We start from the raw sequence: 21,793 nt of genomic DNA on the forward strand, positions 1-21,793 counted from the left end.
TGAAAAGCCTGTGCCTGCAGCGGATGACTGTGTGACTGCTGTGATGCTACAGGTAACAGGGCTGGAAGTGGAGCTGACTGCCCTCCCATACAAAACATTTCCCTTAGGATGCAGAGGGGAGGGCTTTTCAGTAGACAGCTGGTTCTCCTGGCTTTAAAACTCAAATGCAGGGACTTTGCACCAACAGATTAACTCCCTCTGTTACAGTAACACTAGATACTTGTGATCGAATCAAAAAGTTTTCTGAAGTGCAAGAACAGAGCTACAAAACACTCCTATAGCACTCAAAGATCATGACTTAATTTTTTTTGTGGGGAAGGACTGTGTGTGGAGTAGGCAATTGCCTGCTCTCAGGCAACACTAGCCATGCTTTTGATGCTCATTGCACATCTCATACCTTGTATTCATACCTTGAATTTTAGTTATTTTTTAAGGAGTAGCAGCAGCACTGGAGAAAGGTGACAGACAGAACTTCTGGAGGTGCTTTGCCTTGTTTCTGTTCCACCATATTCCTGTGACTGACAGAGGAAGATACTGTAGAGCCTAACTTAAATACAGGTATTAAATACCTAGTACCAGGCTCCTATGCCTCTCTAAGGGTACACAGGACAATCTAAGCTGTAGGGTCAGAGTTGTATCACACACAACTGGAACCACTATGGATTTCCTGTTTTAAAACTTGACAGAACTACCTATTCCTTTGCTTTACTTTTAAGATTACTCTTACACTTTCTAGTTTACTGGTTTAGTTGTGCTGCTACTGCTAATAATAGTTTCCGTGATGCCAACTTCTTACGTAAAAACAAGAGCATGAAGAACTGCCTGTTCTTCAAGTAAGTTCAGTCTTAAATTGCACAAATGTGCTATTTGTTTTACTACTTTAATACTTAAATCTTTTTGTTAAATTTATTCTTTAAAAAATAAATTGGAAAAAGTGTGGTTTGGCTCAAGGTAGTACCAAGTTCCTCCTTTTGCGAGTTGCACAATTTTCTTATCCTGTTACTGGCTTCCTATTGTGTTTAAGTTTCAGTAATAAACACGACTCTGTCAAGCTTTGAGCCAGCGTTAAACTCCAGCATGTTATTGTTCTGTATAATGTAATAATATCTGCAACTAGAAGGAAGCAAAGAGGAGAGCTGGAAAAAATGACTAGCAAGAAGAGGTTTCTGATTACTCTGTCAGAGATTTCTTCTTGGAGTGTGTGTATAGACTTGAAGGAAAATAGTACGTAATACTGTAAGTAAATCAGACCAAGATCATTATAATTGTCCAAGACAAAGCTTGCATCTTCCACTAATTATAGAATTCTCCATTCTCCATGCAGCTTTCCTGGGAAAGGAACAAAAACTGCTAGATATGAAATTACCTGGGATTTTGTTCATACTGCAGAGCACATTGATAATATAAGCATATTTGTTTTGTGAGAAAAATATTAGTCAAGCAACAGCTAAATAAAAATTATTTTTCTAATCCTACAGAAAATATGTTTTATTTAAGACTTAAATAAGCATGCCCCAAAATCAGAATAGGAGTCTTTTGTTTATAGGAATGCTTGCTTAGCAAATCATTTGTTTATAAAAGACTATCAACATAGTTATGGATATTACACACTTAAGTTGTTTGCACTTTTAAAATAATTATGTTGCGTTTCAGACATGTTACTGTTTTAAACTGGATGTGTGAAGCTGAGTAGTTTTACAGAAAGAGTGAGATTTGAGAAGTACTGAATTACTGTACCTCTAGTAACTTAGTATATAAATTCCACAATGTTTATATATTTGATGTCTTTTTACACAAAACTTTATAGAAACAAATACTTTGAAAGTCTGAACTTCTATATACGTTACAGAGCTTCAGTAGACCTTTCAGGTGTTAAGTTGTGTTGTTCCCCTTAAATGCCTGCTTTTCCAGGCTGGAGAATAAAACCGGAATGAATCTTCTTCTGTGTCAGTTCTGCTCTCAGTGCTCGTAAATCAGATGCTGCCTGTTTTCGCATCTACAGAAGAACCAGTAATTTAAGGAATTGTAATTTACAGGAATTTCTGGAGTGGTCATGCATATGCTCTTAAGATTGGATTTCATGCAGGATGGCTACACAGAAACTGTATCTTTTCATCTTTAAAAGTCCTTCATGCCTAACTCTGTACCCTAGTTCTAGCAGGGCTTTCTTCTGCGCTTTGCCTTGGGCAACCCTGGAATTCAGTCTTCTTTCCCCTCTTTTTTATACAAAGGCCCTCCTTTAGGAGGTATGATGAATACAGTCACCCTAGACTAAATAAGGTGTTTGGGCATTCTCTGCCACATAGAAGACACAGACTTCAAGAATTCAAAGCTGCAAAGCTTTCTACCTAGTATAAACACTGCTACTATGATCCACCTTCCAGGGGAAGCCACAGGCAGTACCATGATGGAAGCTGACTGTTCTTAGGACGGTCCACATCGATGTTCTGTTCCTTGTACCCTTTCTTCCCCGCACCACGGAGTGCCACTGATCAGCACTTGACCTAATATGTGCCTTCAGTTACCTTTACAGTGAAACAGGAATTTTATGAGAGACTGTGAAGCTTGACTTACACAGTACCTTGGAAATTTAAGTGCCTGAATGCAATGCATTCAAAAGCATCTAAAAATCTGATGTTCTGGAATAATTGGACCTCAAGTGATAAAGCTGCAATGACAATCAATACCATAAAATTCAAAATAAGCACTGTTTATCTAATATTTAAGTCTTCTGGTGTTTGGGGAGGATCTGTATTTTTATACAGAATAATATTTCCACTGTTTTAATTAAAAGGCTCACTAGGATAGAAGCAGAAATTAAGTACCTTAATTTCTATCACAAGTTTCATTTTTGTGTCATCCAGCTGCTTTCTCAGTTGATCAATATCATGCTGTACTGTAATAATCCGGATGATTGTGTTATTCTGGGTGAAACAACAAGAAAGCTTTAATGTATTTGCGCATTAGTAGACAATGCATCTCTTTAATCATAGGGTGTGAAATCCCTGCTCAGAAAGGATTCCCGTAAACTCTTTTTCCAGCTCTCCCACCTTCTTCTAGAATCTAATACATGCCCAGCTATCTTGTTTGAAGTTCCTCTGCTCTTCCTTAGAGAGCAGTTCTCCAGCAATGAAGTCCTTCAGCTAGGGGTGAAACTTCCTCCTTTCCTTGTTGCTCTGGGAAGTTAAGATCCAGATCAGATCTCTTGAGTAATAGCACAGTGTTTTGCTATTAATTTCTGGGACTACTGCCCACATATAATAAAAAGTCACACTCCACAGGCTTATTGTCACTTCAGCCCACAGGCAGCACATTTATTGATGGGACTGCTACATCAGGTGACTGTCTAGTGCAGTAGCTGCGAGTGCTCCTAATTCTGTTTGAATTAACCTGTAGAACTAAAATTTATATTTTCACAATGGGCATTCTGATACTCAGCTAGCATAAGTTGCCCCTGGTCCCTAGGAATCAACTCTGAGGAATGGGTACAAATGTGGCAATCTTCATTTGATGTTCCAAGCCTATGTGTTATATGTGTTGGCCAATAAATAATTGCTTTACACAGTTAAGTTGTACTTATGCTTCCTGTATAGGCTCTTTGTGCCTAGCTAAAGACACCCCAAGAACCTGACCCCACTCCAAAAGGGGCAATAACATACCTGAACTCCAACATAGCTAATAATAAATACATTGCATCAACCTTATTAATACTTTTAGATTTTAGATATCTATATAAAGATAGTTTCAATAACATACATTATATATTTGATATTGTATCCCAGCTTTTAGAGGCAAGCACAAGACATTACATATGCATCCTACAGTTTATTTTTCCTATTCTAGTTTCAGATTGCAGGCAGACTTGCCTCAACGAATGCATTTAGAAAACCGGTAGATTTAACTACCAGGAGAGTGTTTTCCCTATTTCTTTTATCTTTTTATTTATTCCTCTCTGAGTTTCTCATGATTTGACACCAACAATATATGTCCATTAACACAGTACTCATAGTTGCACAACAGTTCAGGTGCAACCACTCCAAATGCCTCAGGGATTTTTTTTTCTCTCTTCCAAACACAACTAGACTGCATTATCTCTGTCCTTGAAACTGGGGATGAGCAGAACCATGTGGAACTGAAGGATTCATTAATCATACTGAGCAAAGAGGTTTCTGCCATCAGAGGCTATCAAGCAACATGAAGCACACAGACTCAAATGGTCAGGCTCAAGCACTTCTTCAGTCTCACTAAGAATGGGATGCAGTAACTGATCCCCACCTCAGCTCATTGAAAGACATTTGGTCATCAGAGCTAGCTTATACATTGGCTGATGATGTACTGACTACTTACATTTGTATTTTATATAAAAATGAAATCATGCAAAAAATGATATGCACAAATACCTTGGAAGTCATTGCATTATTTGGTTGTTTTCGGGTATCTCTGGCTTCCAGTTGCAAAAGTAATTTCTGGTAGTAAAGCTCAAAATCTTGCCACAGTTTGTTTAAAATGTCTTCCAGGGAAACTGTAGCTTTTTTTGTTTCAAAGTACTTCTTTTTCCATTCTTCACGAACTGCATAGGAAACCCGAGTGCTGTTTAGTTTTGTTCACCTTATTATGATATTGTATTAAGATGTTCTGAAGAGGGTAACAACCAATGGATCTTACAAGATTCAGTTGGCCAATATGCATGTGAACCTATAGATTTCATTAGTTAAAGTCTTTGCTAATGTGACATTTGTTACAAACAGCAACAGAGTTTTCTGAACAAGTAATAACCTGAACAAAAGGACATAATCCATCCGCTGAAACACCACAGAAGCTCCAGAAACTAAATTTCATTCAGCCTGGCAGTTCCGTGCTTTTACATAGAATTCTGAGGCTTTCTGGAAAACATTTTTACCTTTACATTTAACTATGAGTCCTTGGCTACACTGTTAGTGTATCACCAGTGACTGGCACATATGCACCCCTCATACTTGATGTGGCAGTCGTATGCCCAAGATACATCTGTCAGTCAACAACGTGTCTTAAATCCTTCTTTCTTCCAAAGCTTTCTTTAGGAAAGCAGGAAACTTCTCAGCTACTCAGTAAAAAGAATCCAGCTGTTGGAGGACTACAGAACATATAACTTAGTGACTGTCACTGTGGCAATCTTAGGAGGAAATTAAATATAGAGAAGTGTTGTTCCTACAGTGTATTATGTGTACTTCACACCTTGTGAAGAAACATGTTTGTGAAAGCACTTACTTACGAAACTCTAAAGGTCTGACTAAAATAATTGCGAGGTAGAATGCTTCTGAAAGAACCTGCAGAAGCTGTTGGAATCCTTGTGAAATAACCTTTAATTTAACTGGATAACATAATTTAAGACAATGCAGCAAGGTAAATTAGCCTGCCTGCAGCTCCACGCTACCACTAATTCCCTGCTGATAGTACCCAAGCCTGCTCTTTTAAAATATGACTTCACCATGCTGCAGAGTGCAGCGTAGCCATGCCCTGAGAGAACAGCTGGAAGAAACTTAAATACAAGCTGTAACACTTGTCACGACCACTTACAATTTCCATGCCATATCATAAACGACATTTGATAGGAGATATTTCAAGTATTACACTGGGGGACTGAATGAAATTCCTAACAAAAGCTGAGTAAGTTTCAGTGTTAAAGATAGTTTTATAACATGCGAATTGCCTTAGGCCTCAAATGATGAAGTCCGAAGTAGCTCGCTGTACACTCCACTATCTGTATGTGACATAGCATCAGTGGTTTATAAAAGCCAGGATGCTTTTTTAAAGATTTATAAGACTGCCACAAAGAAGTGGAAGCAGACATTTCTATCTTGAATCTTTCTACCAAACTGCTATATAAATGAGCCTTCTCAGAGCTACTGCACAACCAACTGCTCTTTCTATAATTGTGCTCACAGACGATGACAAACATTTTCGCTTTGGTTTTAGCATCACTTCTCAGTCATTCCAAGTTCAACCAGAAATTAAAAGCATGCATACCATGATATCTCCTCAGCTTATTTTGTTCTAGTAGCCCTTTGGCTTTTTTGATCAGGTCTTCTCTTGTTTTTTCCATATATCTTCTGTCTTTCTTCATCTGCTGCAGTTGTTTCACCATCTCGTTTTCTAAAAATAAAATTGCATTTAGCAAGTGTTTGGATACTGTAGGTGGGAAGGATCAATTAAGGTTTTCATAATGAACCCAAAAACGAGGTAAATATGGCATGCTTCCAGTTAGTCATAAGCACACAAACAGGTAAATACCTTTTTAAATGTCTAGACCAGGTATCCAGAACATTTTCAATATATGTTGAAAACTCTTGCCACGAGGGCAGATAAGCCCCTAGAGAGACCCTATTTCCTGCTCATATTATCTTGTGACATAAACTGTAGCAAAATATTTCCTTAAATTCAACTAGTATAGGCAGAATAAGGTATTTTAAGCTTTCACTAGTCTGCAACAATGCAATTAGCCATACTGGCAGCAGTCATTTTAGCCACATTCTCACTTGAGCCAACAGCATTTTATCCAATCAAGTTATTTCCTCTTTCTACCCACAAGAGACTTTTCAAGCACTGGGAATCTCTGCCATGTTCAGGTATGTAATGATAAATGCTTGGAATTCTCCAACCACAAATTAACACTTGTAGCAAGACTGTGAACAAATATATGTACCTACATACAATTTATTTCGTAAGGTGAATATTTCTGTCTTAATCAACTGTTCAGTTTTGATTCATTCCCCTTTGATTTTCTGGGTGTATGTACTTACTTTCTGTCTGAATTGTAGGAACTTGAGCTGGATTTACAGGACGTGCCAGAAAAGGTGGGCTAGGAGGAGAAAGATATTCTTTTGGAAATGTAAGATGATTTTGATTGTTTTCATCTGCCTAGAGCATAAAATGAAACAAGAATAAGAACATAATTTGTAATGCTAAATATTTATATTGTACATTAGGAAAGTATATAAGTTAATAGGACCTTTAAGCTATCATCAGTCATCTTGCACAGCTGTTCCCTGCCTGTAAATGACCCAAATGAGCTGAATTTGAATCCAGAACATAAGTTTTTTTATTCTTGAGATCCAGTGGCTTGTATTGCTGACAGAAGAATATATTATTTAGCAGTTAATAAAAATTGACAAAGTTAAACATTTGAGCCTCCAGAGTGCCACCTATCAGTTAAACAGAATCAATATCTTACAAATAGAATGGGGTTTTTCATACATATTCAAGAGACTTTAAGTAGTGAATCTTTCAGTACTCCAGAAAAATTTCCAAATTCCAAGATTTTCTATCATCTTCTATTGCATAAATTTCTTTTCACTGACAAATTAAGGCATTTATCTACAGCTAACTTCTACATTCTACGGCAGCAGATAAACTATGCAGACACATTCGTTACCACTTGCCATATCTATCTTCTGCGGTAAGAAAAGAATTCTTAATGGAAACTACTCTTTAATTAACTGGCATGAGGTCCCTTCTGAGCACAAGTAATACTTAATTTTTTTTTCAATAACTCAAGCACAGTGAAAAGTGAAACAATATTTATTTCCAAAGGCAAATTCAAAGATAATAAACTTAGTAGTGGAATATATACTTTTGGTGAGGGAAGTAATATTTCTACCAGACCAAATGGAAGTAGGCAAAACAGAGAAGTTTAGCATCTCTGAAGAAAGCTGAGTGTGTCTGAAATCCCTTTTTGCTTCAAAGCTTTACAGAATGGTATGCGAAAATGTTGAAAACTTCCTTCCTTTCCAGTCTCCTTTCAGAAAGGCAACCTACAGGATGATTCCATCTGCTTTTTGTCTGTGTTTATTACTTCATACAGGTTTGCTGGTAAAACACACCTGATTATCCTGTTTTTCACCTGGGTCAGCTACAGACTTGCCTGTTCTGTACTGTTGCAAGCTAAAGATAAAACAAAGAAGCAAGTGAAAATCTATGTAATTAAACGCTTTTCATTTCCATTTTCTTTCCTTTATGTGAAATACTTTAAAGAAGTTTCAAGTTATGAATTAAGACTATCCATTATTTACTAACCTTTGGGTACTATGTATATGTTCTATGGTTTGATCTTCCCACATTTTAGACATTCCAGAATTCTGTGCTCTGTTCCTTCTTAGTTTGGTATCTTCTTGATGGTCGTTATTTTCCATGTTTGTGACTAGTAATTTGGGGTTTAGTCCTGTGCAAAGCAAATGATTAACATGTTTAGATTATACTCAAAAAACAACCAAACAAACAAAAAAAGAGAAAACAACAACAACAACAAAAAGAAAAGAAAACAATAAAAAGAGAACAAGCTATTTTGAGTGCCAATGCCTTGGCTACCCAACCTGTATTAGAAATTCAATCAATTTGATTCATTGAATCAATTTGATTAATACACTTTTCTCTTAGGTATGACAATGTTGTATGAATAACAGGAAAGAAATAAAAGTGAAATAAATGGCCTCATTGTTTTGAAAATTTATATCCAATAAATTCTGGTAACTAATACAGGAATGGTAACACAGATAAGGAAACCACTTAGCTATTTAACCTTTCCTAAATTAATTCCTTATCTCACAGTTTCTACCTGTAAGGAACTGAAGATCCTCTACAAACTGTGCTAACAAAAACAGGGACAGCAAAACATTCTTCATTTAATACATTAATGAATAAATGTTATCTGCTTAAAAATATCTACAAAGTAGCATTTCAAAAGAAAGCTGTTGAATGACTTACTTTCATCTGACAAAATTCTACAGTTCTCATCATTCAAAATTACATTTCAGAAAACTTGTGATATGGTATGTATCATATCACATAGATCTATATAGATATATATAACAGTACCACTTATCAAACATGCACACACACAAACACATGTATGTAAGTGTGTGTGCCCGTGTGTATTTACCTAATGCATACTTCAGTTAATATGGAGATGAAAAGACAAAGCGATTTTTGTCGAATTATGATTGAAAACTGAAATTGCTGAAAAGTTATCTGTACTTTGTACAGTACTTTGTACTATTTTCTATTGCAGACCAGCCAAAGAGTCCTCTCACCTCAGTTTTAAGCTTCACACTGTTCAACAGTATAAAAATAGATCAACATTATATCAGAGGGAGGGGAAAAACCCCTTTCTCTCCAGAGGTAATGTAGTCATGGGTAAAATGACAATGGAAGTGGAAGTGAGTAAACTGCTTTCCCTGCTTTATTGGTAACAGAATTTATTCATTCAAAATTCCTTTTGAATTATAATTTTGAGATCATCTTCTGAACTTTACATGAAACAAGTGGCAGCTTAACAGTTTGTTTTCATATAAAAAAGGTTCGACATGCATCAATTGTATTGAAGTGTTCCTTATACCAGTAGATAGTGATAAAGAAAGGCTAATTGATGGCTACTCTTTAGAAAGACCTACAGCTCTTCGTAAACTATTTTTCTAATAAAAAGTTAGGACACTGTTCTGATAATTTTCCAAATTATGCTAAGATTCTTTTTAATCTTAGGTTTGCTGTGCCCACTTTCTAAAAAGCATACACTCGCAATACGATGCCAAAGAATAGTACCTTTTTGATATTTAATGGAGTTTGTGGGGATTGGGTTATTCTGGCCTTGTACCTCATAGTGGTTTACATGAAGAGTAAGAGCAGTTTCTTTGGCTTTGTCACTCCATTTGGGAGCATTATGCTGTTTCTGATCCTGGCTGAGAGGATTTTCCTGAGAGTTCTGGGCAGAGTTCCTCCCAGATTCCCCATCTGCAGTCTTTGAATTATTTGGCACAAAGAGAGCTCCACTGGATCCATTCTCATCTGCATAATAATTGACATCAAAAAGATAAAAAATATTTCATTGAAAGGTTAACCATAGTAGTTATTCTTCTCTTCTTTACTGCATGGGATGAACTTACCTTTTTCTCTAAGCTGAATCTTCTTTTCTTGAATCCTGATATTCTGGTCTTGCTGGTGATTTGTGTGCAAAACCAGAACAGATTCTTTCTCGCCCCATTCCATGGAACTGTGCACTGTATTTTGAAGCAGATGCCTGCTTTCATTGCTTTCTAAAAATTGCTTACTCTTTCCACTTTTTGTGGGGAGAAGCCTGGATAATCTTGATCCACGACCAAACCCACTAGCTTCTTCATTAAAGTGATGTCTTTTCCGAGTTGATGATGATAATGGATAAGCATCTTCAAAGTACTCTACTCCAGGTAATAAATATAGTTCAGGGTAAAGTGCCTAAAATATGCAATATGTTAATCAGGCATGAAAGAAGAAATGTGCAGTGTAAAAAGTTCTGAAAATGGTGTATAAAAGCCATACAATACATACATAAGGAGGAGCAAATGACTTCAGTTCCAGTTCTGCCTCTTGTTTTGCTTTCACCTTGGAAGATGAAGAAAGAAAGTGTAACCAACAGAATACTTAATACTTTAAAAAATCAATATTGAATACCAATTTATATATTCTGTCATCACCTTTATATTTTTATTAACCAGTACTGTCTTCTGGTATGACTGAATGGTGAAGAAGCAACACAGAATGTTACTTTTTGTTTTCTGACATGGCACGGAAAAAATTTGTCTATTTTCAAACTCTAAATCACACCCACAAAAGTACATGGATATTTAAATAAACATTTTTATCTTTTGCATTCTCTTACAGTTCAAAGGATCTGATCCAACTATCACAGAAAAAAAAAAAAGTCTCCAGCTGTCTTTACCAGAAGTTGCTTCAAGTTAAATCTGATTAGAAATGATGAGCTTGCATGCTCTATTCACCTCATACAACACTGCAAAATATTTTATATAGAAAAGATCCACAAATCTCCTGAGCACTCCTACGCTCTTGAATTTATTGTTTATCTTAATTTCCATTGTGTAATACAAACTTTCTCATTTCAACAGAGTTCTAAAAAAAAAACCCCAAATCACTGTGTTTATTCCAGTAAAGGAAATTACAATTTACATTAAAATAATGATATAATTAAACTGAACTAAGATAGGGGTCTTCTCAGTTATGGTCTGACAGCTACTGATTCATTGTAACATTCATAGATTATATGAAAGAAAATGAAGAGAAAATAAGCAAGGTTTGGGTTTATGCTTATTTTTCATTTAAAGGCCCTTACTCTGCAAACAGGGGACAGCTCTTTGTATTGCCTACACTGTTGTGAAATGGAAGACTGGAAAAAAAACTCAACAAATATTTGATCATGGAGATAAAATTGCATGAGGTTACCATGACCCTAAACAACAAATAAACCATTTTGTTGATTTATTGCTTTGCCCTTTTTTACAAAGTTAAATATCAAGCAAGAGTAAACCCCCCAAATTAAGACTGTATCTTTAATTTGTTGATAAAAATCTTCATTTGTCTCTACTAGGATCTTTAATTCTCTGATAATAAAGATTTTTTTACTATATACCTGGACATTCTCAATGCAGCTGCAAAATTTCTCCATTCACACCAGAAGTATCATTGGGAAGCAAATATACAATCTTACTTATCCCCAGTTAAAAACACTTGAAGTATTTGAAAACATTCGCACAATGTTATGTGCTGTCACAGTCCTTCAGTTTGCCTTGATGTTTTTCTAACTAATTTTTCACATCATTAATACTTATTCTAGCTTTCTGTGTAGGCAATTAGTGATGACTACAAATGAGAGAAAGAACAGCAGCAAATTTACAGCTTGTAATTAAGTTCCAGACAATCTCCAAGAAGTAGAAGTGAGTAAGAAGTGAAAAAGTATTCCGTACTTATGCGAAGATTTAAGTAACATAACTATTATATAATAAATATTTAGATCGATTTTCAAATTTACTTAATCTTTAGCTGTGACTTTTAATATCAATGTGAGGAACAGCTATGATGAAGAAATGTAGCTTTTTCATGACATAAATTTCAGGCTGTATTACTGGACTAATTAGAAATGCCCACATGGAGGAGTGGTCCTAGAGGCCACCGAGAAGGCCACAGCAGGAACCTTTAGAGGAATTCCAACACACTCAGGTTTCATTGAAAATTCTTCAAGCATATTCCTAACCATATAAGTGTAATAATGACCATAGTGGGGAAATTCTTGCATGCAACGAGATCTGCCATATTTAAGCAATCTCCTGATTTATCAAAGCTGTTACCTTTCACTGGATGGCAAAAGATTATGCTGATACCTTAAAAGTTGTTTCTAATATACCTGGCCACCTGTGCCTGCATTTGAGGAAGCACTTCCAGTAATAGCTTATACACCAACACGCATAAGAAAAAAATGTTATCAGTGACCCTAAAGTTTTCCCTGTTTTCTTGTGATAGCATTTAATTTGCAGAATAACACTAGGGAAAAAGAAACAAAAATCTATTAACTTACCACTGCTAGTTTTTTCCCAATGCATTTTAAAAATATAAATTTATCTGCAACTGCCACTCCACCCAGGTATTCTCCAAGCTTCTCTCGCAGCACTCTTAGCGTGATGTGAGGAGGCACCCTAGAATGTTGTAATTCATTAATACATCTGTAAGATCAAATAACGACGGCTAGTTAGTAAGAGGGGGAAGATAACACTCTAGATTGGCTTAACTGAAGAGAATGACCCAAAATAGGAACCATGTTGCTGAAACTGAATCTACTTACATATATTGCTGTATGGTAGACTGTGTTACAGTAGGTAGACTGTGCACTACGGCAGACTGTATCATAAAGGCTCTCATAACATTAGCTGACAATACTCATGTTACAACAAGAGAAAATCGAAAGCCCTGAAACTCAGAAAAGACCCCTTTAATACTGTTAATCTGCAGATGAATAATACGAGCAACAAACCCTGCAATAAAGCATTTCCATCTAGGTGACAAAGAGGGGGCTGGTCCAAGACTGTCGGACACACACTTTCAAGAGACTTTATCACTGTCCACTTTAAATGCCAGACACATTCCTTTATCTTCTCTAATATAAATTTATAGGAGGCAGCGTATGTGTATGTACACATGCAAATGTACTTTAAATCAAAACCAAACACTGCAGTGCAAACATTCCTACCACAGCTAAAGGATGAGAGAGAGCTGATGCAAATATGAATTACATCATCTAATATTCTACTGGAAACTATGAAAAGACTGAAGCATGAGTTCAGTTTGAAAATCACCACAGAATAAAAAGCATCGCCACGGAATAAAAGAAAACATACAAGAGGAATGCACATGTTCAACAGAATATATGCAATTCTGGTTACTTCTATGCTGCAACATAAAATAAGCCAGGGAGCAAGTTTAGACTACTTAGGACTTTTGATCACCCTTGCTACTCAAATGCTGACACCCTGTCTGGCACAGCTTTGGCCCAGGGCAGCTATCAGCTTTGAGCAGTGCACAGGCATAGTCTGGGGGATAGCACATGCCATGCTCAGCACAGTCAAGAACGTTCAGCTCCATCCACTCAGGCCAGTACTTCCCCAGCAGGGCTTGTACTCTCGAAGTCCTATATGCCTTCATTTCGCACCCAAAGAATGCAAAAAATGCCCTCCGTTTCAGCCTATAAAATTTTCACCTAGTACTTCAGTGGGCTACAAGGTTGCTCTTACCTTAGTTCAAACACCCTGGACCTAGAGAACCCTCAAGATCATAATCTCCACACGGAGCAGAGGACATGGCAAGGAGATCTACGGTCACGCCTTCTGCAGAGCGGACACATGGGCCACACTGCTTGGTCCCTATACACTTAGCCCCACACATTTAGCCTCTGTTTACTGCTTCTACATCCTCTTTTTGCCCATATCTGCTGCAGATGTTAGTTCTAATGTAATCGTTTATTTTAAATACGTAAGGAAATACATGAAGGAGAGATCCCTAATTCAATATACATCCTTGCATGGCCTGACATGAGAAGAAAGATGATCTATATTTCAGACATCTCATTCCCCATCATTTTTTTTCAAGCTGAGAGAAGATGTGCCCCTCAACTGTCCCTGAAATCCAATAAATGTAAGCTCTTTCACTTGTAGATTTAGAACTGAACATCCTTAACTAATAACATCCTTCCAAACCAGCAAGAAAATCTAAGAGCTTCTATAAATAATGGAGAAAACACCTGATTTAAGGAGCTATGATGTAACATAGCATATATAGCTCTTGAGATATACAGCAGAAATATATCTGAAAATAGCCAACTTGCCAGTGCGGCTGCCGGGAACAATGTATAATATCCTTCCTTGTGCTGTCACTGGCTAGCAGAACAGGCTCATCTACATCAACTGCTTCAGGGTGTTCCTCTAAAAGTAATGCAAACTAGAGTAATTGAGGCAACCTCCTCTAGAAATAACAAAAGCGTAGGTTCTGTGCTAAAGAATGAGGAGTAAATGAAAAGATCACAGAGGATGATAAATCAAGTTCATGGGACTGAGAACTTGGGGCCACAGATGATTAAATACTTAATATTTTCCTCCAATTTTATGATTAATGTAAGTGGCCTATACTTAGACCTAGGAATCCTTTGTTCATCTGACTCAGAGCTAGACTCATTAGGCTCTTGACTGGACAATGCTATCAACAGAGTTTACACATTGCTGGTAATAGCAAGAGTGCTGCTATTCCCTCTCCTAGATTGTAATATTTTAATTTTTTGTTTGTTTTTAAAGATAGTAATATACTGGCATTGCACTGGTTATTGCTCATACTAGCTTACTGTAACATTTCACCCTAGGGAATTCTCAAATGGCTACCCAAGAGCACACAGCACATGTGGATGAAAGCACCTGTTCAAAAATATTACTGAAGAAGAAAAAAGATATACACTAGTGGTTGCATGAGCTGTAATGCCTCCATTTTAGAAAAATGGGTTAAGCTCTTTCTTCAGACTTTTAAACCTCATATACTTATCCCTGGAAAGTTACTGGCTTTTCTGAGATAGCAACTCTTTCCCTTCCCTCCTCTTGAAGATGCTCCACTGCTGAAACAAATTTAGGATTCCGATAACCAGGCTCAAGAAAAAAGAAAGAATCTAAGATTGTGATTTTACAAGCTAAATTATTCTTCAATCCTACTTAGTGGTCTAGACCACAGGCTGTAATGGTGCTAAGCCTGAGATAGTTCAAATAGGCAGAATGCTACTCTTGGGTACCACTTACTCTTTGGAGATGATCAGAGAAATGGTCTCTTTTGACAGATCCAATTTTACTCTGTTGAGCAAAGATGGTATTAAATGACTGAAGGACAGTGTAGAGTAACTACCATGCAGTCAAGTTAAAAGTTTTAGGGAAGCTGACTGGTCCTTGCCCGAGACTAAACTCACCTTATAAATCCAGCTGAGATGAATTTATTAGAAAGAGCTGCAGAAACTGTATTCAGCTTGAAGTTCCAAACTTCTTCTGGGACATAAAAAACATGAAGTTCCACCACCTAAATCAAGTAAGAAGAGATTATCCTAATTATAGATATATTCTTAAATCCTCCTCTTCTGTGGGTAATTTTTTTTCCTGAATTGGACTTTCAATTTCTGAAGGCAGGAATTCTTTCTTTCCTGTTAGCACATGGACTTGAAAATGATGTCCTAGATGACAATGATGACCAAAACCAATTTCGATCGACTTTCAACTGACAATAAATTCAGTACTGAAATAATTCACATTAGAACAAGCTGAACAGTAAAAATGAGAAAAAGATAGCCTGTGCTTGTCTTTCATGTCACAGTGACAGCCACGGACAGAGCTTACCAAAACCAGCTAATCCTCTGGAGTGTGTCACGGATACTGAATACTTCAGCTAAAATCCCAACCCTGCACAACTCATAAAAGTGCAAAGTGCTAAAAGCCTGATCCCAATATAGTACAAAGCCCCACAAAGGGACCTTTCCAACAAGAAAAGAAAATGCAAAATATTTCTCACAATTATTAGCAATATTGGATGTATGTGCTCTTAGTAATGTCTGAGGCAAGAATAACTCAGCCTGCTCTGAGAAGGTCACTTAGATGGTGCCCAAACCTGCAAGAATCATGGGCTATTAATATCTGGGTCTTAATATTCTGGGAAAAACTAAATAGTATTAGCAAGGATGATAAATTTTTGAAAAGGTTTCCCTGTAACAAGAAGCTATATTAAATATTTCTGCAGTTGGTGAATTACTGTGTTGGAAAATACAAACAGGAAAAGAATGATTTTTATGTTTACTATGTTAAAAGATTTTTTTTTCTCTCAAGTCTTCCAGAAGTGCTGCAAGGTTGCTTATTTTGTGTTTTTTCATTTAAGAAACAAAAACTAAACTACCAAAACTATAAGAACGCTCACCTGTGATGTTGGAGGTCTCATTCGACTGAACATTTTGATCCCCCTATTCAGTCGCTGTGAAGGCCAGACGAACTTTTAATTTTCTTTTCGATCTAAGCATTCTTGAAGAACGAGTTCCATGATAAATCTGTTATGGGAGAAGTTATCCCATTAATTTCCTTTAACTTACTTGTTTCCTTTTCCACTTACGAGAATAAACAAAGGCGTTTCTGGGCCGAGAGGCTCTGGCTCGCTGCAGGCAGACAGGCTCACCACACCTGAGGGGCTGGGATCACCTAAGTAACTCGCCGAGTAACACGGTGCCTGGCACGCAGCGCCGCGGGACCTGCCCTGCAGTCTGTGCTTTTCTGAGAACGCTTCAGCTGGGTGTAATTTTCTGTACAAGCACTATCTGAAGGCACAAAACGGCATTCCTGCAAGGGCTAGGTTTATCTTTAGTAAGAGGATGGTTACTGTGAACTGAGGCCAAGTCACTCGCACACCTCACGTTTCACATTGCACTGGTGCAGTCACTCCACCTCCAACCAAAGACTTGCACAAGAGACTCTTACTAGGCCTGCACAGATGCAACATCTTGCATTTTGTATTACTCAGTTTCACTCTGTTTCATTATTTCAGGCTTCATCTGTGTTCTTGGATGCTTTCTGCAATAAATACCAACCACCCTCTACGCTGCTGCATTCACACACCAGGTAAGTTGGCAAAAGTTAACAATTCCACTCGCTGCGCCTCAAAATAGCCTTCAAACTGGTGACTCAGCCGAGAACACCAAGACTTGCTATTGTTTTCCCATTTACTCTGCCAGCTACACAATAAAGAAAAGAAAATGTGTTTCCTTGACTTCAAGTGCCCTTCCACAGGAATCACATGAAAACTTAACACAGGAATCACATGAAAACTTAACACAGAGCCGTGAGTCCCCGCACGGCGCACACGGCGGGGGCACCTGTGCCCCCAGGAAACCGCCCTTTCCCGGCGCCGCCGCCATCAGCCGGGCGAGCCCTGCCCTCACAGGCCGCCTCGGCCGCGCGCAGCGCCCGGAGCGGGGCCGCCTCGAGCCCCGCGCGGCCCCCGCAGCGCCCCCCGCGGCGGCCGCTGTCGGCGGCGGCTGCGAGCCCCGGGCGGGCGGCGGCTGCGCAGGCGCCGCCGGGCTCGGGAGCGGGGCCGCGCCGGGAAGTTGCGCTGGGTGTGCCCGCCGCCGCCGCGCCACCATGTCGGGCTCCTCCAACGTGGCGGCCATGAAGAAGGTGGTGCAGCAGCTGCGCCTGGAGGCCAGCGTGAGCCGCGTGAAGGTGAGAGACGGCGCCGGACGGGACGGGGCGGCCGCGCCGCCATTACCGCCCGCGCTCCCTCTCGCCGCCGCGGAGCCGCGGAGCGGGGCGGCCGGGCCCCGCGCCTGCCAGTCCCGCGTCCCCCTCCTTGTCCCGCCGGGCTCCCCGCCGAGCCGGGCCCTGGGGTGGCTCCCGCCACGTCCTTCGCTCTCCGCCGCCCCTGGGTGCCCGGGCCGGAGGCGCCTCGTCCCCCCTGTCGCTTCCTGCTGCTGGGGGCGCCGCGGGGCTCCGCTGCGCTGCCCGGGACGGGCGGGCAACAGGTCCCCGAGGCCGCAGCAAGGGCGCCCGCCGCGTGCAGCAGGCAGACCGGGAGGAAACGGCAAGCGCCAAGGATCAGCGGAGAAGCGAGTTTCCTAAAGTTTGATCGTTCGTTCCGGCTCAGTGTTACGGCAAGGGAGAGAAAGACGATTTGCTGCACTGTTCTTGGGTAGCTACAGTCTGCCAAAAAATATATAGGTTATCTCATGGTGAAGATAGTTTTCCGGGAGAAAGCAAAATGCCAGTTAAGTGAGGTAGAGAGCCTTAAATTGTCAGCTGATTATCAGCTATTTCTAAAGAACAATGATCTTTGTGTGTGTTACAAAGGGCTCTTCAGTATGTAGCTCATCTTGCATGCAGGCTCACACTTGTAAGTTCTTTAGTGTGAGTGTTTTTTTTTTTTTTTTTTTTAAGAATTCTTCCAGCATTGTACAACTTCTTGACACTCAGAAACCACGAAGTGAGATGAAACTAACATATAAATTTGACTTAGCTGTAATGCAAAATTACGTAGCTGCATTCATTATCCTTTGCAAGGTAGGTTATATCCTCTGTAACAAGAATGTTCCTGTCACACTAACGTCAACTTTATCTTCACCAGGTTTCTCAGGCTGCAGCAGACTTGAAGCAGTTCTGCTTGCAAAATGCACAGCACGATCCCCTACTGACAGGAGTATCTTCAAGCACAAATCCATTCAGACCCCAGAAAGTTTGTTCATTTTTGTAATTACGTGAACTGCCTTGGTATCTTTCAGTGGTAAGTTCTTGAATTATTCACAAACTGGCTTATCAATAAAAATAGGTAGCTTTAAAGGAGGCTGTGCTAAAAGCATTGAGATGTCTGGCTTGTGCAGCTGGTGTTGATGTAGGTCCCCATTTTGGGCACCTCCTTCCTCCCTGCGGTGGTGGGGCTGCACTGGACTGCACAGGTGCTGTTCACTAGCACTGCAAGGGGCACCGAGTTGTGGCAGAGCCTCAACCACTTTCTGTTGCTGCAAAAGTAGCAGGGCCAGCTATGAGCAAGCTGTTACTTTGCCTAACCTGGATTGATAATATGTTCTGTCTTGCCTCCTTTTAAGGGTGTTGCTTCCATTTTCTCACATGAGAGTTATTGCCTGACAGTGCACTTTGTAAATTAAGATTGCAGCAGACACTTAAGACATTTTAGTTTTAGGATTTTCTTCTAGTTTCCTGACAAGTTACCTGAACTAAAACTTTTAAAGAGAACTTCCATGAGTAGCCTAGTGATGTTGTAAAGAGCACTGTCTTCTACAGGATACCTCCTGTAACTCAAATGGAAAGTTTATGTATTCCAAGAATTGTATTCCACTTAAGTAAGCTAGCATGTGGATAGGCAGTATAAATAACTAGAAACAGCTCACACTATTCCAGTTTACATTTCAAAACTTTCACAGGTCGATTAACACTGCTGCTATCACTGTGAAGCTAAACTACTAATCTAGTATTGCTTGAAAATTCTGGTAATCACGTTTTAGACTAACCTCTGTAAAAAGCTGGTTGCGGTTTAGATCCATAGTATTCTAACCAAGAGTGTTTTAATTTCAGAAATTTTACACATAACATGCATAAAACCTTTACCATCTTCCCCCAGCTTGCATCTGTTGGGTGTGAGAGCATATACAATGTTATTTCAAACCACGTGATGTGCTTTAATAGTTGATAATCCTTAGAATCCTCATAGCAATTCTTAACATTGAAATATTGTTTTTGTAGCAGAACTACATTACCCAAAGAATTGTATTTGCTGTATATAACTTATTATTTAAATAGCTTTAAAGAAAAATGAGCACAATCAGATTTGTTAAAATTGTTCTCTCATTTGAGAACTTAACCATTCAGTACCTTCAAGAAGATTTCAGAAAACTCCCAGAAACATCTCTGGGTAAGATAAGCAGTTCATGCTATTAAAACCTACAGTGTAGAGGCTGGTGCTTAATTGTATTAAACCCCCCCCCCCATCTAGAGAACTGTTTTCCACTATCTCTTGCATATATTTCCCCTAAATAAGGCAATTTCTTCTTTGTAATCCTGGTATTTGAGGATGATTCAACAGAGGTCATGTTTGTGCAGTCGGCATGACCTCTGTGGAGAGAAAAGGAAGTATAATTCTGTCTCCTGGGCTCCTTGTAAGCTGCCCAGATTCCCCCGGCTTTGCAAAGGCAGAATCAGCGTCTGACACTGCTGTAGGTGTCAAGTGACTGAACAGTTTTTCTGAAAATCTGACTTAACAGGAGCCAGAGTGCTTCAGTTATGTCCTAAGAGCCTTGGAGAGAGGAAAGGGTTTTAGGAATGGTTTTGGGAGATGGTTAGGAAGTTATTTTATAATCTAGTAAAACTACAAAACAGCATTAGAAAAATCATTTTTTTCTAACTAGCTCTCCCTGGCATATTTTGACCATGCATGTTTTTAAATATGAGGTGCTTCATGGAAGTATGGTACTTAGCTCTAATTACCTTTCCTTGTTTTTGTCTTTCAGATCTTTTAGCATCTTTCCTAGCTGCTGATGTGTGTAGAGACAGAGTGCCTCAAGGAGTGGCTTGGTTTGAAGTCTGTACAAAAGCTTAGCTTTAATGTGCCAAATCTAACTGTAAAATTGCTACTATTGTCAAACCTCTTACCATCTACCTCTCCAAATGAACTGTATGCTAATTAATACTTCTGTTTCATGAGGGAATCAGTTTTATATACCAAGCAAAAAAAAATAAAGTATTTTGACTTAAGTCTGGCTTTGGAATTACTGGAACAAGCTGAATCATTTTTGGAAGTGTTGATACCTCACCAGTTACTGCATATGTTCTGTCACTGCTACAGAGCAATAGCAGAGTCTGTCCCTTTAAATGCTCCCTGCTGCTGCAAGTTTGTCTTGAATCAATATTAAAGAACAATGAGTCTTCATCAGGACTATACTTACAAACACAAAAAAGTTATTTTTGTCTGTGAGTTTACATCTCAGCTATATAGCTGTCCCTTTTCAAAGTTATTAAAATAAAAGCAAAGGTAGTAAACCAGTTTAATTATCTTTTCCTAAAAAGCAGCTTTACAAGAGTAGAAGGGTTACACTGTAAGCTCTTTAGATAAATAGTAAAAAGCACTTAAAAAGGCTGTACTTGAAAGTAGTTCAAATAATAGCTTTTTAGGTGCCAGGGAAGGAGTGGACTTAGGGCAGAACAATAGTTCTTTCGAATTCATAAAAGTGAAAAGACTAAGGATGTATTTTTAAGTTTTAATAGGAAAAAAACTGCCCAGAGATATTACCTGTTCATTTGAGGGTAGGGTGTTTTTTTTTTTAGATGATAGCTTTATAAGTCGGACCTGTAAGCTGGTCCCATGAATTCTTCCCAAGTGATACTATTTCTTCTTATGAAGAAGACCATTAATTGTTTCAGGTACATACCTCTCCTAAATATAGTATTATTTAGAGAAAAGATAGCTGTAGAAATTTAGCATATTATTTTTAATTTCAGGAACATAGCCATTTTATATAAGATCTTAACCAAAAGAAATAGCATAGACTTCCTAAACTGAATACAGCCTACGTTTAATACTCCCTGCATTAGAAAGTTCTTGGAAAACTCACACCATTCCTCTCAGAGGACAGCGTACTGTAAGTTAGAAAGAAGTTTAAAATATTTATACCTTACCTAATTAATAGAAGATAAATGAGTTGAGCTGCTTTATAGAAGGATAAAAACATAATTGCAAAATAGTTTATTTTCAAATATCTTTTAACAAAAGTCTTTACTGTCTTCAAGGGTGCAAAGTAAAATTTCCCTCTAGAACACAGAAGCACCAAAAGTGATCTGTTATAGTTTTAATGTTGGCAGTTTGTCTTTCAGCAAGACAGGTTCAGTAACATTGCCCTGCTTAGTAGTCCACAGTAACACAGTCCATAGTCATTACC

At 38.6% G+C, this 21,793-nt stretch overlaps 2 protein-coding genes across 2 annotated transcripts; one reads left to right on the forward strand and one right to left on the reverse strand.

Annotated features, from left to right (window-relative positions):
- Positions 1–1,885: 1,885 nt before the first annotated feature.
- On the reverse strand, positions 1,886–16,489 carry SPATA1 (spermatogenesis associated 1). The gene is made up of 13 exons (XM_088526171.1): positions 16,282–16,489; positions 15,290–15,396; positions 12,374–12,491; positions 10,336–10,389; positions 9,915–10,242; positions 9,574–9,816; positions 8,053–8,197; positions 7,860–7,920; positions 6,780–6,897; positions 6,007–6,132; positions 4,401–4,570; positions 2,826–2,924; positions 1,886–1,996 (listed from the first exon to the last, which is right to left on the reverse strand). Exons 1-13 carry the CDS (start codon positions 16,312–16,314, stop codon positions 1,892–1,894), a joined length of 1,707 nt encoding a protein of 568 aa, XP_088382297.1. The 5' UTR covers positions 16,315–16,489; the 3' UTR covers positions 1,886–1,891.
- Positions 16,490–17,421: 932 nt separating this feature from the next.
- GNG5 (G protein subunit gamma 5) lies at positions 17,422–20,603 on the forward strand. The gene is made up of 3 exons (XM_088526172.1): positions 17,422–17,573; positions 18,472–18,627; positions 20,369–20,603. The coding sequence occupies exons 1-2, from the start codon at positions 17,493–17,495 to the stop codon at positions 18,595–18,597; spliced, it is 207 nt and encodes a 68-aa protein (XP_088382298.1). The 5' UTR covers positions 17,422–17,492; the 3' UTR covers positions 18,598–18,627; positions 20,369–20,603.
- Positions 20,604–21,793: the final 1,190 nt, after the last annotated feature.

The sequence above is a fragment of the Tinamus guttatus genome, unplaced genomic scaffold, assembly GCF_059628265.1.
Source record: "Tinamus guttatus ecotype Peru unplaced genomic scaffold, ASM5962826v1 Tinamus_guttatus_pri_ptg000242l, whole genome shotgun sequence".
Classification (NCBI taxonomy): domain Eukaryota; kingdom Metazoa; phylum Chordata; class Aves; order Tinamiformes; family Tinamidae; genus Tinamus; species Tinamus guttatus.

Coding starts and splice junctions, on each gene's coding strand:
- SPATA1 (XM_088526171.1), bottom strand. CDS start 16,314: ATGTTCAGTCGAATGAGACCTCCAACATCACAG. Junction 15,397..16,281: donor TGAGACCTCCAACATCACAG/GTGAGCGTTCTT, acceptor TACTTGATTTAG/GTGGTGGAACTTCATGTTTT. Junction 2,925..4,400: donor ATAATGCAATGACTTCCAAG/GTATTTGTGCAT, acceptor TGTTTCACCCAG/AATAACACAATCATCCGGAT.
- GNG5 (XM_088526172.1), top strand. CDS start 17,493: ATGTCGGGCTCCTCCAACGTGGCGGCCATGAAGAAGGTGGTGCAGCAG. Junction 17,574..18,471: donor CCAGCGTGAGCCGCGTGAAG/GTGAGAGACGGC, acceptor TATCTTCACCAG/GTTTCTCAGGCTGCAGCAGA.